The following is an 18465-nucleotide window of genomic DNA, read 5'->3' as shown; positions in this document are numbered from 1 at the left end:
CCCCCAAGAACAGTTAAGATGTTCTGAATAGAGTCGGTGATGGTTATAAAATTTGTGGATGTGCTATAACCAAAACTGCAGAATGGCTCTTCTTTAAGAAAAAGTCATATTCATTTTCTCTAAATATCCTCTTGCTAAGAAGTCCAAAATAGTTTTCTTAGAGTCACTGGTTTCACACAATGAAGACTTGCAAGATCTCCAGAGTCACCGGAGGTACTAGTTATTTTCTACTCTCGTCGAGGAAACCCATTTTTAAATGTGCCTAAGGTATTGTAATGGACTGCACAAAAAATAAATTAAGAATGAACCCGAAGCAGAGGCTGCAGCGATACCATCCAAGGCAAAGCGCTAATGAAGCGTGTAACACGATTAAAGTATTTTTACGAAACTGTCCACAGACAACAATAATTATCAATTAACATCCTCATGAGTTCCATCTACTTTTATGTTGTTGCAGGTTGTTGCATAAATGTAATGCATCCTTGGCACTAGGGCTGTTTTTACTGCTCCTCCGCATCAGCAGGTATAATGCACCTCGTCAAACACAACATTAGATGGTGCTCCAGCTTGGATGATATGATCACGATAACCTTTGTGAGCACTTTTGATTGTGGATAATAATGATACTGATCCCATTGGATTGTATTTGCCTCGGCCGCTACTGCCACCAGGATACACTGAATGTTGCTGCAGGACCTGCATGATTTAATGTACCCTTGACGGTGAGGCAGTTAGGTGCCCCTTGGCCTCATTGCCAAAAACGAAAAGCGGAGTTTCTGAGAAAGGCCGCTATTTGAACTCGACAGTCAAACAAACAAACAAACATACCCACCCTCCGGTGCTCTGTGAGAAACTCAAACCCCTCCAAATTTGTGGACGTGACAAATAAAGCGAATGCAATTTCTCAGAGCCAGGAACACTGGCTCTGGAGAGCAATAGATTTGTCCTGCCTCTAGTTGGCCTGAGTGATGTTGTGTGGATCAGTCATCGTTCAGCTACACTTTTTTCCCTCCTTCCTATATACAGATACAGATATCTGCACGAAAAAGCATTTTATTTTTTGTTTGTTTTGTTGTTTTTTGCTGGTGGGCTTACAGGGATCTTGATACAGATCTTTAATATACCCTTAGTCGTCCATGGATGTATAACATGGTGCTCCTGGAGTATTCTTCCAAATTATTTTGATGTATGTGCTCTTGTTGCACCAGGGCATTAATGCATACGCAAACCTATCCCTCCATATCTCACAGGCAAAGAACAAAGTCTTCACAGGTTCAAGTTCAAGTTTAGATTACGGATACCACCCCACTTTAAGCTTCGTATTGACAATGAACTGCCTGCACTCCTGCACGAAGGCCACTACTGTCATACATTATGCACTGTGTTAGACACTGTGGAGCACACGGTTTGCATGAGATGGCACACAACACTTTTATTTATTTACCATTTAGACGATATAGTACTAGTGAACTAGAATAAAATATAATTGGACAAATATTGGTGTTTAAAGTTGGGCCTTGAAGCGGCATACGGTACTTCTAAGACATTTTTGTCTGGAAAAGTGTCCAAGGTGGTCCTTAAGTAGCCTCAGATCTCAATGTTGAGAATCTCAAGACCTACCTTGAAAAAAAACAAACAAAAACTACTTGTCTACAAGTGACGTCCTCAGTGGTAAAGCACTGTAGCATTGGTGTAACTGGTTAAATCTGCATTTTGGAAGCTCCTGTTTACTTAAATTTTCATTATCTGCAAAGTTTTGAAGAAAAGTCCATATGTCGACTCCCTTTTTTTGTTTCCAAGAGGCATGTGAGCTCTGTCCTGGTGACCAGCAGATATGAATGGACCGACTAAATTTTGCAGATGTGTTTGGGCTCTATAGGTTGAACGCCACCGTGCCAACAGTTACGTTAGCCAGCTACTTCAACTGACATACCCACTGTATCAGACTGTGGGGCTACCAGGTGGCACTGACAGATGGGTTTCAAATTGTCTGTAGTGTTTGAAGCATGAGTAGAATGAAAAGCAGAATCTAACAGATAAATCAGGGTTGTCAAACAAATGGCCCGGGGTGCCAAAACTGGTCCGGCAGAGGGTCCAATCAGGCCAGCGGGATGTATTAGCCTTCTTTTTTTTTTTCAATAAAATTTATTGCTATCTTGTCCACTAGGGGTCATATAGTCAGAGTTATGGACAAAACATGACACCGAGGCCCAGAACTAAACAGCAAATGTTTGAAATTTGAGGTTGAGGTTGTTCATAATGTTCGTCTTTCCTCTAAAACTAACTGAAACAAATACAGTTGTCAATATCTATAGGTTATTATGCTGCTACGTTACTGATCCCCCCTCAAGTTCAAACTGGGCTGTATGTGGCCCCCGAACTAAAATGAGATCCTTGAGATAGATGATCTGGCATGTTTGGTAAGTGTCGTGCGTATCCATGCATGGTGATCTCTGAGGGTCATGCAAGTTTGAGTTTACAATTACAATCAAAGAAGAAGCAACAAAACTGGAGAGCCATGCAAAGGAGATGGCCTTGATATACGGAAGAGAGCCGGGAAAGACGGGAATGTTGGCAGGTATGGACATTTTTACTAATCCATCTGGCCTCGCAGAAATTAAAACGCTTATTGTGTAGCTAATCCTACAATGCAACCATGCAGCATCGGAGAATCTGTTCCTGACAATATGTGGACATAAATTACTTTAATACAGATAAGACCCCTGCCATGTAGATCATTAACAGGTGGATTTATAGTGAGCTGGTTTCCACCAATCCAACCTTACACAAAAGTAAGTAATTCTGACATTTTATTTTAGGGTTTTCTCTTATTTTGGTCAGAAAAAAAACTCAAATAGTAATAGAAGTTCGTGAGATCAGATGTTCAGCTCTTGAAAACCAATACGAGGGTTTAACTTTAACCTTAGCTTGATTATTTTTAGTCCAAATATTGATTTTTTTTTTTTTAAAAAAAAGTGCTTGTGGAACCCCTCATTCCAGAGTTAATTATTATCAGCTTAATTTGAGAGAGAACCATCTTCTTTTCACATCACTGTGAAAACCCACCGCACAGTGTGTTTAGTTCCGTTGTTCCCAGCTTTTCACAGCACCTTCTGCTCTTACAACATGGGGCTGTTCTCACACCACGATGCTGAAAGTGTCAATTTGAAAAATGTGGTGCTAAGCATCTCTCTTTGTTGTGCTTCACGTGCTTGACAGTGCACGCCCTGCAATTTGCATTTTATAATTACTTGTGTTCTGAAACATTAGAGGAGCAAGAATAGCAGCTACAGTCACTGATATAATGGGATCATCCATACGCCCTTTCACACAACAGACTTTTTATAGTGTTTTTAAAGGTTAAATAGACATGTCAAAGACCTGTGCATATATACTGTATATATATATATATATATATACCTTTGTGTTATTGAGATTCCTGCATTTGCTAAAGGGATTGTAATCCCACAAGATGAGGGTAATGTTAGATATCTATACTTAATAAACATTTGCTAAGTTTGCAATGATAGACCTCTGTAGGCCACTCGTTTGGATTTATCCCACACACTTTAATTTTGTTTCCATTATAACTGAAAGTCAAAACTGGGGGAAAGAAATCTAAAAACTCAATAACTTCAGATCTGCCTGAAGAAGTATTTGTTGTAGGTGCGGGATGAAATATTTGCCACCTCCCTGAAGAACTGGGACGTAGGTGATAAACAATAACAGACTAAAAAAGAACGTTAAGTGCATAACAATTGAATGTACTGGACTTAACTTTAAGAATTGGGCTAAAGGGCATTCAGTCAAATTAAAGTGGAACATTACACTTTAGTATGTGAGTATACACTAATCAGCCACATCATTATGACCACCGACAGGAGGGGTAAATAACACCACCATCTTGTGACAATTCAACTTTTGGACCTGGTATTCATGTGAATGCTACTAAGACATGAGGCACCAGGCACCCCCACCCCATAGCAATGATGTCAGCTGCCATCCCCAGCGGCGAGCAGCTGACACAGACACACACAGAAAAACAGAACAAAACCGGCCTTCAGAGTCCCTAGATCCTCCCCTCCACCCTTAGGAGTCAAAGATCCCCACTAACATCATCCTGTTGCCAGACACCACAGGACACCCCCAGAAAGCCAATGTCCATTCTCTGAAAAGTCTGTAACTGTGTTGGTGGCACAAGGGAGACCTACATAATATTAGGGAGGTGGTCGTAATGTTATGCCTGGTCGATGTATGTAAAGGGTATGCTCAATTTAAAAAGGGTCTATTCAGCTGCTAGTCACACTTTAACTAAATATTTGTAAAAGCAGCTTTCGAATTGCTGCAATAAGGACTTCAGTATCAGTTTTCTCCCGCTAGCTTTCGTGTTAGCTAGTTGCTATAGACACAGCCTGGATTAACTTGAGTGTGGCCAATTTGGCAGAATCAAAGACCTTTTCTACTACACGTATAGTCTAGTGGACAGTAAGTCTGTTTTCATTATGCTATCTGTAGAGAAACAGTTGGACTTTCGCCTCACTGGAGATAAAACTTTGCCAAAAATAGGCTTCAGAAAAGTATGTCTGCTAATTTCACCGAGGTTAAGTCTTTCAGAAAACTGATTTTGGTCATATAATTTTGCACTAAATCACATGCCTCATAGGCTTTCAGTGGAGCATTTCTTTGTCATCTCCATGATAGTCTGTCAGATTTCCATAATTACCATGGTTGTTCCCTTCCTTCCTCTCCTCCTCCTCCTCCTCCTCCTCCTCCTCCTCTGCCTCCTGCTCCTTTTCCCCCCGACCTATCCCTCCCCTCCCTCAGCTTCTCCTCCACTTCCTCCTCCCGCTCCTTCTCCTCCCGCTCCTCCTCCTGCTGCTTTTTCCTCTCTTCCTGCCTGCTGCTGAGGCTGCTGCAGACTAACCTGGCTCTTGGCGTGCAGGGACCACCAACTTTGTGTGAGAAACCCATCTCATTAACCCAACGCACTGATACACACTTGCATGCATATGGATGCACACACACACGGACACATAAAGGAGAAGAGCAGAAGCAGAGCTGCTTTTGAGGCAGAAACAGAAGTAATGTGAAAACTAAACACAATTTTTATTAGTTAGTTGAAAAGTGACAAAGCACATCTTAAGATAACTGATTCAACTATCACTGCATATGCACAAATCTCTATATTTGATGTCTGTGACAAATTTTGCAATTCACCACAACAAAAAGTCTTCTGCAAAAGAATTCTGCACACGCATATTTTACAATTTTGATGACAAGAATCAGATTATTCAGAGCTGAATAATACAAATGTGTCTAAAGCTTAAACAGATATCAGATGCCGAAATCAGCACTTCTCGAAAGAGCCAGAAGTGTGAACGTTACCTAAGTCACTCAGTCGAATCGTTCACTTGAACATGCAAAACAAAATATGCCTATGTGGACATGCATACTAAGCATTCAATGAAAAGCGTAAGGACGACAACCTGAACACAGTTCCTCAGTGCAGACTGCAGTGTACCCAATATGGATGTCAACTCAGAGGAGCCCACACTCAAAACAGCTAATCATTTACTGCCCACGGAGGACAGTCAGGCTGAGTAAACCGAGCGAGCGCAGCAGAGCCGTGCCCCATCCCATCTGCATCGTGGCTTCACAGCTGTTCCTCCTCCATTCAAGCTAAATGAAGTCCATTAGATCACTGTCACAGGTGAGGTTCTTTTTCATGTTGGGCTTACAGAAGAGTTACTGAAGAAAAGACTACTTTTTTATTTATGTATTTAAAAAAAAAATGTAAGCATTTCATGATTAACATGCTAAGTATAGAGATGGGAGTTATGTATCAAGAGGCCGGCTCATTTTTCTTTTTCTTTTTTTAAGTTGCCAGTCTGGCGGTAACTCGTTTTATCCTCGAAATAAGTACTGTGATAGGGTACGATTTGGATTAGAATCATTCTTAGACTCAGACATCCCACCACGAGAATATGTTTTGGTAGTCTGTCTATTTCTAAAATATAGATTCAAGATCGACTGATGCTTTATTTATCACATGAGAAATTAAATAAATGCCACTGAGCTGACCAGGAAGACAAACCTTACAGCCACTGCTAGCTGCTCCACTCTACCATCTCTGTCACCAACACCATCTCAAAGAAAAGCAGGAGCTTGCATGTGCATCACAACAAAAACGAGCAAAAAAGAAGTACGGCTCACAACTGAAAGAGCTGGTCAGAAGGTCCGGTTCACCCGTGAACGGCACGTCTCTAATAGCTTACCATTAGTTAGACCAGCTTTATCCTTCAGTGGAGATTTCCCCCATCTGCAGCTGGCATTTGGAAAAAGGGATATATTCTATACAGGTAGCATTCAATAATACATTATGTATATTAATATGAATGTTTTGTGGATGTGGGAGGAGCCAGAGAAAACAGGAAAGACAGATTGACAGTGCTAACCACTGTGCTGCTTCACCGTGATGAACATAAATAACCCTCCTCTGATTACTTTTAGACAGGTGCATCTAGAAATTCAACACAGAACAAGATTAAACCAATAACATCCCCCCTTCAAATGTGTTCTTGATATACAGCCTTATTGACCATTATTCATTGGAATGACCAGGACTCCTTAAATGATCTCTGACAGAATGTAGCTTTTTGCTTTCGATGTCTGCTCTCAGCATTGAATTGAATTTACCACCTACCCATTCTTCTGAAAGCAGGCAGGCTTCCTCTGAGCTTTTCCACTGTGCTGTGTGGCGTTACAGCCGTGGCTGATTGTTAAGCGTCATAAAAACTCTGTAATCCAATGACCCTAAGCAGCCGCCATCAATTCAACATGCCACCAGCAGGCAGCCATGATCACAATGTGTCCCCTGGGAGCGAGCAGAGTAGGCCCACTGTTTCCCAAAGCCTGGAGCTATGTGGCTGTTACTGTTGAAAACACTGCCATGCCATTTAATTTTACAGGGGAGAAAAATCAATAGCTATGAAAGGGCTGTTTGAGAGAGGCTTAGACAGGCAGCCTCTACACTGTGAAACCTGAATACAAAAAAAAAAAAACACACACATTTGTTGGCACTCATGTGTTTGCAGCACATGTAGTATAAGTGTAGCAGTGTTAGCATTATGCAGCAGAAAAGGCGATTGATTGTAATATACAAAATATACAACGCTGTCAACTTAAAGCTAAATATAGCCGGAGGGGGAGCTGTGGATTAGTGGTTGGAGGAGCCGATTCAGTTTGATTCCCACTGTGTCCATGCAGGCGGAGGCCTTGAACGGGCAACGTAAACCCCTTTAAACCGCTGCCTACGTGCGCTGCATCAACTTCAAGTCAAACTATTTGTATGTGTGTAGATACTGTTTACATGTGACAACTAAAGCTATTTTGGTTTGATAAAATATCATATATATATATATATATATATATATATATATATATATATATATATATATATATATATATACCAAACTTCATGTGATGCCTGTAGAACAAGGGTCTTCAACGTTTGGAGAGATCAAATAGAGACAACCTACCTACTGTATGTGTTCTATATTAAACTCAGCCTAGTGCTATTTATAATCATACATTATTATCATTATTTTATTCAGGTCATTTGCATTGACTAATTAATTAGCATTGTTAGCTTCTCTCATGCTAGTATTCAGAGTACTTCTGGATTTCATCCGTGGTTTGAATAGGCTCTCGGCCAATTACGGTGAACGTGACAGAATCAGTGTGTAATATACTGGTTTGTGATTGGCTCAGCAGCGATAGGGGCGGGGCTTAGTGTCAGCTAGTGTGGAGCTCTGTGTGAAACGGTGGTTATTGAGGCAGCTCCTGTATCGATAACGTCTCTTGCCTCTATTTATCCCTTTACTAAAATATGTTGGATTCATGTTAATGTGCATTTTAAGAAATTTAAATTTGTGGGGGAAAATTAAAAATACATATAAATGTCTAATCAACCAAATATATTGCGACCCCCTCGCAGTACCTCCGCACCCCCTAGGGTACAATGTTCTGCTGGGAGACTTTGACCTATGAAACTTGGAACTTGGACCTGACATTCATTCATGTGGATGTGGATGGAGACATGTACCAACCACCTAAACCAGACCAGACACCCCCGCCCCAAGCAATGACACTCCTTGATAGCAGCAGTCATCCCAGCAGGATGCAGCCTGACACATCTGTATACAAATCACACATTATCCCCTACTTTGTACTAACTAATCCTTCATTAGTTATCGATGACTGAACAGATTAGACCCATAAAGTATCAACCTTCCTTCCAGCAGCACAAACTTCTTTTTTCAAGAAGTGTGGACTATTCCAGGTCATTGCTGTGTCACAACAACTCTGCGAAGGGCAGGTGCAGAGTAGGTAAATAACTTTGCACAGCAGGTTTAGGGTCTGCGCTTGCAACACAGCAGACGATATTCTGAAGCAGATTTGAAGTTTTATTCAAGTGTAACTACTTTTTTGAAACTGTTTTTAAGTCTGCAGTGGCACTGAAAGAAAACAAGGTTTGCATGGCACTATGTTTCATTTAAAAATATTTCAAACCCCCTTCCGTTGAGGATGTTGTTTGCTGGTCGGTTGCTTGGTTTGCATTGCCACACTCTGCTTTCTGGATTACACGCCGAGGTGCGTTATGTTTTTACACTGGCGTCTGTAGGTGGGACCAAACAGCGCAACACACACATGTGAGTCTGTTTTTATGGCTCTGAGTCACTGGCAGGGCAGAAAACCAGCCTGTCTACTGTGCCCTGTCAGTGCCCAGTGACCTGCCAGAAAGCGAGAAAAGAAAATGTTTAAGCTCCCCTCGCTGTTTTCAGTGGGAAGGCTCTGATAAACTGAGTGCACTACACAGTAGCCTGAGTCTAGATGTTGAACACAGAGAAACATTTGGCCCCTGACAATGATCTCTCTCCGAACATGAACAGTGATAACTGTGCTTACATTGCCAAAGCTCACATACAAAAATTCATGCTAACTTAACTCAGCTTCTGCTCAAACTGCACCAAAACACTGCTTTTTAACATCTGTCCATCCATCCATTAACTGTACTTGTGTATCCATTAAATTAGATGAGGAGGGGGGAGCTTGTCCCAGCTGACATTTTGTCAGAGGGACACACACACAGGACAGACATCCAATGAGACTGGGCACAGGGGTATATATATATATATATATATATATCCACTAATTCTAAACTGCCAAAGTGAGACCAATGTGAATGAATCACTCAATACATACAAGTCAAACATAAATGAATCAAGGTTATCAGCCTCACTGCCCAGTCAGTGCCACTAAAACTGCTCTGAATTAACCTTTTTTATACCCGTTATGAAGTGCAAAATATTCAAACTAAACACTTCAAATACTATAAACCAGAACACAAATTCAGCTTTGGACATTAGAGACTTCTCTACGCCTAATGCAATGCTGTTTTTTTTATGACCTTTTGAATAAGCCCTTACATTTTAATTCACTTAAACGCTCCTATCAAAAAAGTAAATCAAAAAGTTAATCAAAGATGGTGTTTTTTTTTAAATTAATATATTTTTTCTTTTTTGTTTCTTGCTTTTATGCATATTTTTTGTTTGGTTCATGGTTGCAGTTTAACGTAGAAACCACAAAAATACATATATATCAATAGCTGAAAAGTAGTTCAGTTCTTCAGTTGATTGACTCCAAGTTGCATCATGGTGCAATTTTGTAGACGCAGCTGTGGCATTCAGTCAATTTTCTGTGGGTAAGTTTAATGTTAAATGCCAGCCTAAAATGTTGGGGAACAGCAGCCAATTATGTTTTCCCATTTGTTTACTGAAAGTGCATTATGTCTCAGAAATTCTGAAGCACTATCTGAACATAAAGTACAAAAAAATGATTCCCAGCTTTATCCCTCAATGCCACTGTCGGTGGTCAAAGATGAGGATGAATAGCAAAGCTAAGGCTGTCCTCTGATGGATATTAAAACACACTAGAAGTCCTCGCACCCATTCGCTAAATATAGTAAATATAATGATTGCTTCTGATTACAACTGAACATTTAATTTATAAAAATCACCTAGGAGAACACACCCCTACATCTTTCTTTGGTAGCGTCTCGTGGAGCAAGCTGCTATGACCTGGTGCCACAGCAACTTACAGGAAAGGAAGACAGAATGTGAAGGATCAGCAGTTTAATTGGGCGTGTGGTGGCACAGAATTCCAGTCTGATGAGACACAATGTGTATCAATAAGTGATGATGTTCCACTGGCCTGTAAAACCCACCGTGCTCAGGGATAGCGGTCATGCACATGCGGAGAACCTATTAGGTTCATGTTCGTGCATAGTGCATAGTCCCGTATTTCCAAGATTTCTCAAGTAAAGAGATTACAACAGTACATGATTACTTTAAGACATGAAGGCCAGTCAGTCTGGAGAACTTCCAGAACTTCCACAAGTGGAGTCCCTCAAACTGTCAATGCCGTGATAAACCTCTCATGAGGAAAGGAAGACCACAAGTTACCTCTGCTGGCGAGGATACGTTAAGACACATCTCAAAACTATCCATCACAAGGGACTGCATGAATCAGGTCTTCATGGTAGAAATGCCGCCACAAAAGAAGACACTACTGAGGAAGAAGAGGATTCCTTGGGCCAAGAAACACAATGGATGGTCTGATGAGTCCAAATTTGAGATCTTTGGTTCCACTCACCATGTCTTTCTGAGACACAGAAAAGGTGAGCAGATGTTTTCTTCATGTGTGGTTCCTACTGTGAAGCATGGAAGAGGAGGTGTGATGGTGCCGGGGACACTGTTTGTAATTTACTCAAAATTCAAGTCATGGCCAACCACAACATTCTAGAGCAATACGCCAACCCACCTGGTTTGTGCCTAGTGGGACCATGATTAGTTTTTCAACAAGACAATGACCCTAAACACACCTTCATATTGCCATATTCTACATAAGTCATTGAGAAATAAATGCAGCTTAAAATACATGTTGCATAGGTACATTAGATGACAGTGATAATTCATTGGACAAATTGAGTCCAAAAAGAATATTAATTCCAATTTCCAATTTATTGCACTTGTGCAGAAAACGTGGATCAAGTCACTGTTTGTGCTACTTGTTGGTCCACTTCTTCGACTGCCTCGCTCACCACTGCAGGAAACACAATGCAGCGAGGTGGTGCTACAGCGACACCTTGTGGAGCGGAGGTGCAGCGGAGGTGTGGCCCAAAAACTCTGACTTTTTCTTTTAAAATTGAAATTCAAAATTGATATTGTATCAGGAAATATACGATGCGATATATTGACGATATATTGCAATATTTTTTCACACACACCAAAATGGTGGACCGATTTTATTCGTTATGTAAAAAAAAACAGACCCACACATTTAAAACTATTTCCCAAATGCAGGACATAATAATAAAGCAGGACGGGGAAGCAAAATGTAATTAATAACAAATGAAATATATATATGTAATGTAATAATATCTGCAGTGATGAGCAGGTAATCACAACTGAGACCAAATGAGTAAATGGAAGCCACTGAAAAATGCTAAACGAACGCAGGAACCAAAGCAAAAAAACAAAAGGACAAAGGGTCAAAGTTTAATTTCAAAACAAAGCTGAAGAACTCCCAATCTCAACATAATTACAGAAGGCATGTTAAAAGTGTGAGGTTAGGCTGTGTCTTGTTCGTGATGTAGAGTGGCTTGAGAAAATAAGAAGGAAGAAATCCAGCAGCAGCATCTGTCCACTGTCTCCATCCATCCACCCCCCCGCTGCGAAGCCTGCATCTGCGTCAGGCTACCTGCCTCGTCCGCCTGCGGAGGGGCTGCTGCATTGAGCCAATAAGCGGACGCTTTCATGGAACTCCCTTTTGATGAAGGAGATGTCAGCAGCTGGGCGAGCTGTGGGGGATCCCTCTCAGGGCACGGAGCTGGACCCGTTCATCTTCGAGTTTCCTGACGGGCTGCAGGAGGACAGCATCTTGCCGCTATCTTCAGCTGTCACAATGACCACAAAGGCTGGGCAGGCAAAGACACAACATCATACGGTGTCACCAGGTGTCTGGGAACAGCGATGGAAATAATACACAGGAGGGGCATGAGTGTTTTTTTTTTTTTGGACTGGACATTTATCTGATCATTTTGACCCCCTTTTGGGACAGAGCTGCTCTCCGCATTTGTCTGAACTGCAACATAAATTGGCCACAGTGGTTTATCTGGGTGTGCAATTGGACTGAGAGAAAGCTGTTTCCATCTACGGTGAAGACACTAAAGTCTCGGTTGGTTGTGTGATGCGGTTGCTGGACATGATGCCTGTGTGTCATGTGGTCTCCCTGGAATACTTCCATAGTCCAATCATTCTGGTCGTCCAAGAGCCCTCATCGTAGTTTCCAATTATGGTGCACTTGCAGGGAAGGAAACCATGGCTACTCCCATGATATAGTGATACACTGTCACAGCTGGATGTGCAATTCTTCAACTCGTGGTAATATGAACACAGCTACTGTATGGAGCTGCTCTGGAACGCCTGGAGTGATTAGGTCTGCCCCTAGCAGTGGTTAGTGCTATTCAGGGAGAAAGGGCGTCTTCAACAATGACCTGTTGCTTTTAAGTGATGGTGCAGGAAGGGAGGCTCGGATATGACATGTTTTCTTCTTCTCTTGTCATAAAGGTGTCAGGGAGAGATGGGTTTTAGGCTCACAGCTGGTGTGTGTTTAGAAACTGGAACCCTGATAAATATCTCGATGTTATCTTTAAAAACTCCCTTTAGGCCTAGCTTCAGTTCAGTAAAGAAAGTTAGTGACTTATGTATGCTGCTGGTCTCTCTGTCTTACAGCTAGACCATCATTTTATTCATAAGAGCCTGACTATGTCTTTTAGTTTGAAGGTTATCTCTCTGGGGGCCTTTTTTCTTTGCCTTACTGCAGTGAGGAGGAGGAGGCGTCTGATCGTTTTTTGCCCGATGCACGGCGTGTTTCATTATAAGAAATGCCCAGATAACATTAGGCGGATGCAACAGCTGTTTGTTCACTAAACAGTACGCTCACAGGGCAGGTCCCTGTCTAAACACTGTTTATCTCTGTGATTGTGTGGTGCCATTACATAGTAGGCTTATCATGCACACTCAAGCTTTAGCCTTGTTGTGGAAGGCCTTTCTAAAAATAATGACAGGGTGCAGATGCATCTCAGGCCTGTTTTTCTCATTTTCCCATGATGTATTAGTGGTCTGAGAGTCATCATGTAATGTGATTTGCCAGGTTTCAGTATTTACATGGTAAATCAGTGTAGTTTCTTCTCCAAGCCTTATTGAGCTTTATTGGACCCAAAAGGAGTCTGGGCAGAGAACAGGGCAAAACCCCAAAACTGGGGTTTAGATCAAAGATGCGAAGATGAGTCTTACCACAAGTTTCAGCTCAACATTATAACTTATACACTGTCAGTGGGCTGCAGTACACTGTAGTGTTTATGTATTCCCGTATATTCATGTCAAATACATTGTGGTTAACATTTTCGTGACCGTAGCTAAAATAAATTAACTCTGCTGGCTTTTGTATTTCTCCACCACATAGAACCTCTGTGAGATCTGAGAACTTCATGGATAAGAAAAATGAAGCAAAATCCAGAGATAATTTTCTTAAAAGGAAATAATTAACCATTTTCAAATACATGTAATGATTTTTTTTTTCTGAAACATGTATCTATTTCCATCTTTCTACCATCAGTACCTGCACACACACATAAAAACATTCTGAGACTGAGTTACCCTCTGATAAACCACATATTTGGGCTCGTGGAATTTATTTGTTGTGCATGAATCTTTGCGTTTATAATGTTTTTATATAATTCATATCAAGTAAAACTCTATTTCTAATCATACACCGGTATTCAGCCAGAGTTTGGTAATCGTGTGTATAAAGTTGCATTAGGCAGTACTGATCTATGTCATATAAAAGGTCAATATTGATATATTTAATATATAATATATATATTCTGATGGAGTTACAGAGTTGGGCTGGAGGACACTGTTATCAGCACTGAAGAATAACATGTTTTTTTTTCACTTGTGACATCACCACTAACATAACTAAAACAAGTTAACACACAGAGGAGGTCAGGGTGGAGGGATGGGATGGGCCAACAAAACACTGCCGTACCACTCCTCACTTTTAAATCAAGTCCACGCTCATTCCTTGACCTTCACCACATGGTTTATTCTCAGCTGACTGCAGTATTACATGGCACACTATTAACCATGAAAACAAGCCACCACTAACCTCAGTATTGTAATCACTTTTAAGAGTTAAAATCATTGCATTTTCGGATCATAAGTCAGTTTAACAAATCAAATAATGTGTGTACTTAAACCTAAGTTGTTGCAATAGCATTTAGCATTTAGAATCATGCAGCAGAGCCAAACCTCCTGAAACTCATTCAGCCTCGTGTCACTGGAAAGCATACTGATAAGCACTGAAGGCATCTTAAACATACAAACTAACCACTGATACACAAGAACATCACTAAACAGAGTCCCTCAGAAAGTAATTTTTACCTAAGCATGACGTAATGATGACTGAGTATTTACAGGAAAAGCACTAACTGACCCACACTGAAAAATAGAGAGGAACGATGCTCTCTACCATTCGTTGATTATCAGAGCTATATACGGCACAGCTGGTATAATGTCCTTGTCCCACTCTAACTGGAGGTGAATGACATCATCACTTCTTTGTCTATCTGCACTCTTCTCTGTCCAATAGTCGGAGCTAGCTGCAATTTATTAAATGGATAATCCAAATCCATACAATGGAAGAATGCATTCCTGCAAAGCTACAATACGAATACCTCTATAACCACTGCTGTCAGTACCTGTACGTAATGGTAAAAACAACCATTGTCATTACTTAGGAATCAAATTTACATCGGAACTTTCTGCACTTGTAAGGAGTAGCAGTTCTATGCCTCCTTGAGTATCAGTCATTGTTATTTGCCACTTGCTGAAAATAAATTGTGCAGGTCTCTAGTGAAGCTAGCTCTTACAAAGACAAATGCTAGCATGTTGATGCTGAACAAGTAGGTTTTGTGTAGGTATCTAGTCCAAAAGAAAAAAAAAAATGAAAACAAGGCCCTACTAGAGGTACAAGTCCAGTTGCAGATACAGTTTTTGAATATACTATGACACAGACATTAGAACGTAGTATCGTAAACCAATGTAGTGGGTGAATAAAACATGACTGACAAATGATGATGAGGAGGACGATCCCAAACACATTTTAGGATGCACTATTGGAGCATTGAGGATGTACCATATACATCCATCCGGTGGTTTCTGTGCATCACACTGAGAACATACAACTGAGTACACATTGGAAACAGATAAAATCTTGCTATACATCACAAAGGGAATGCATATAATGCTTTGCATGAGCAGCTACAGCCATAAGTCCCCCGCAGATATATTCTGAGAGTGTGTTAAGAAATCCTATGTATTTAGGTGCACCTCCCTGTATCCCTCCGTTTGTTGCACAGCGCTTTTCATAATTTTCCCTTGTGTCAACTACGGGAAGAGGTGGGCTAGGAATGCAACCAAAACGAAGCTGCCCACAGCGAGAGCAATCTTCTTCTGTTGTCTGTAACGTTTGGACTCGGTGTCTTGAAACCCATTCTTGTTTTTCCCTTGTTTCTCTGCAGAGGTCCTTCTGCAGTGCCATGGTGGAGGAGCTGCGGGTTTCCCTCAAGTGCCAGCGCCGGCTCAAACACAAGCCCCAGCCCCCTGTCATGGTGAAAACCGAGGAGGTCATCAACATGCACACCTTCAACGACCGAAGACTGCCAGGGAAAGAGACTATGGCCTAAAGTGGAAATCCCAAACACTTTCTCACCCTCTCTCCTGTACTGGGGTAGTGTGCAAGGACACTGGGGAAAACGGTGCGGGAAAATGGTAGGGGAGGGGGGCGGTTAGTGGGTTGTAATGGCTGGAAGTTGGGTTATTGTGAAGATAGAGCAGAATTGCTTTGCAGTATATTGATGAAGTGTCATTCTTGTTTCTTTATAATTAGCTAGGGATAAGAGATTCAACAATATTTCCTGTGGAAATAACTTGAACCTGGGTGAAATTTCAGCGAGTTACCTCATTACTCTTACCACCTTGGCAAGGCAGCGAACTACAAGTGCCAGGATTTTTGAAACCCAGGAGCTGAAGAGCCTAGACGGTAAATAAATTAAAAAAAATAATAATAATAATTGGACCCTTAATCTTTGGCTGCTGCTCCTTCAGCCTTTCAGCGCAACGCTCAAAAGAGGCTGGTCGAGCAGCAACGAGCATCTAAGAGATCATGAGTTAACGGAAGGACCACGGGCTCTCGACTAAATTGTATCCAAATGCGGAAAAAGAAATAAAAAAAATGTCGAGCTCGGTGTCCTGATTATGTAAAGAGAGGAATTGCTTAGTCACATTATACCGATTGACGTAAAGAAATAAAATAATGGATATACTGTAAATCATCCATCAGGCAATAAGTGACATTATCTGTTTGTGTTTCAGAGTACTAACACTTTTAGCCTTTAATATGGGTTGGGTGGGGGATGGATGGGAGGTTGCAGTAGGGGCGGGGGGGCGGGATTCAAACACAGAATGCAGAAGCCGGGGCAATATCGCGAGCTGATATCCACGGATAGCAGTCATCCAGTCGTCAGCGAGGATTCTGTGGAGGTGCACACCATTCAGGTGCTTTCAAACATCCAGCGGCTGCGACATCGCTCTTCTCTGTTTTGAGTTATCGCAGCAGCTGAGGGCGACTCCCTGTCAGCTCTTTCACAGAAACGGAGCTAAACAAGAACGGACAGTAGCTTAAAACAGGGGAATGGAATAGTAAAGGACGGTCATGATATTATAGTAGATTTTTGCTAATTAGTCTCATAAATATTAGCCTACCAACACGTTATCAGACTTTTGAGTTTGATCTGTCTGTTCTCTGCTGGTGAATGGGTGTCATTACGACGAGTCAGTACTTGTAAAGCCCCCCACCCCCAATGTATTGTTTCCTTCTCTGTAGTGTCTGTGGTTGCCATGGCCACACAGCATTAAGCAATGGCATTAGCCCAGAGCGGTGTGCATCCACGAGAACGGCGGGCACCATGTTTACATTGAAAAACAATGGAGGCATCTGCTCACCGTCTCGGAAGTCGGAACTCTTGGAACTCTGGGGCACAACTCTCCAAGTCTAAATTCACAGCAATCACACGACACACAAACTATTTATTCAAAGTATTTATTGTTTTATTTATGAACTCTTTATTTATAACTCGATGGACTGGATTTTCACTACTGCAGTGAACGCACCTCACTTCAACTCTGTAAGGGTACACGCGTTTTTTTTTTCCTTTCTACATTTGCTCAGTGTCAAGTCTCAGTCTCACTTTGTACTTCTCTGTGGCTTTTTTTCATTTCTTTCGTTCGCAGCAAATCTCCACATTTACTTGTGCAAATGCAATTTCTATGATAAAGTGTTTTTGTACGAAGATAATCAAAAATTTTGTAATGATTTTTATCGACACGAAAAAACACAATGAGGAGTGTCATCCTTGGAGGAAAGGGGGTGGTACTCTAGGTTGGTAGTTCAGGACGCTTTCCTAGACACCTGATAGAGCTGACACAAATACGCGCACACACACACACACACACACACACACACGGACACACAAAACACTCAACACACACCCGAGAGTGCACAATGCACCCATCGTCCATGGAGCAGATTCACATCATTTAGTATTCTGCTCTCCGACAGAGACACAGTGCATTCTGGAGACGCATCATAACGTTTTGGAAGAGGGAAAAATTAACTATTTTTATCATGTAAAAGAATCATATTTAAAGAAAGATATTTTTACTTCACACAGAAGAAGAGAAACAATAAATACTGGTTAGAGCAAATATGCTATATAGTGTACACACAGGTAGGGAGGGAAGGTTATTGATGATGCTTATCATTGTACACCCCTGATAACTGACCGACTGCTAGAATCCAGTGCTGAGCAATTGTGTGTAAATGGTTTTAAAAAGGAAAAAGAGTATGTAAAAAAAATAATAAAATGAAATAAAAAAAAATAATAATAAAGAACACTTAACTAATTTTGAACTTGTCGTGAAAACAAAATGCAGTGCACACAGTTTACCCTTTGAAGTTGATGCACAAGTTTAAAGAAAATAAAATGTATTCACAAACTTTTCTGTCCGTCTCTTTACTGGGTATTACAGCACAGTAAGACATATGTCTGAAATACAAAGTGGTCCATTTAAAGCATAGGTCTTCCTGTGGAGGTACTGCAGGGGGTCGCAAAATCTTGAATTCTCACAAGATGGTCACTGTTATTCATTTCTCCTGTCTGTAGTCATAATGTTCTGGCTGATCAGTGTATATCACCAGTCAAAAGTTTCGACACATTTT

At 41.1% G+C, this 18465-nt stretch overlaps 1 protein-coding gene across 2 annotated transcripts in view; it reads left to right on the top strand.

The window, feature by feature from the left end:
- The window catches only part of grik2 (glutamate receptor, ionotropic, kainate 2), a 209050-nt gene extending 190804 nt beyond the window's left edge, over window positions 1-18246 (top strand). For both annotated transcript variants that reach the window (XM_047598050.1, XM_047598051.1), the window contains one exon: window positions 15707-18246. In XM_047598050.1, the coding sequence (XP_047454006.1) occupies window positions 15707-15960 (254 nt within the window). In that variant the 3' untranslated portion in view covers window positions 15961-18246. The remainder of the gene's footprint in view (window positions 1-15706) is intronic.
- Window positions 18247-18465: the final 219 nt, after the last annotated feature.

The sequence above is a fragment of the Mugil cephalus genome, chromosome 11 (assembly GCF_022458985.1).
Source record: "Mugil cephalus isolate CIBA_MC_2020 chromosome 11, CIBA_Mcephalus_1.1, whole genome shotgun sequence".
Taxonomy (NCBI): Eukaryota; Metazoa; Chordata; class Actinopteri; order Mugiliformes; family Mugilidae; genus Mugil; species Mugil cephalus.
The sequence above is the reverse complement of the archived record's forward strand: the minus strand, read 5'-3'. Positions and strand labels throughout refer to the sequence as shown.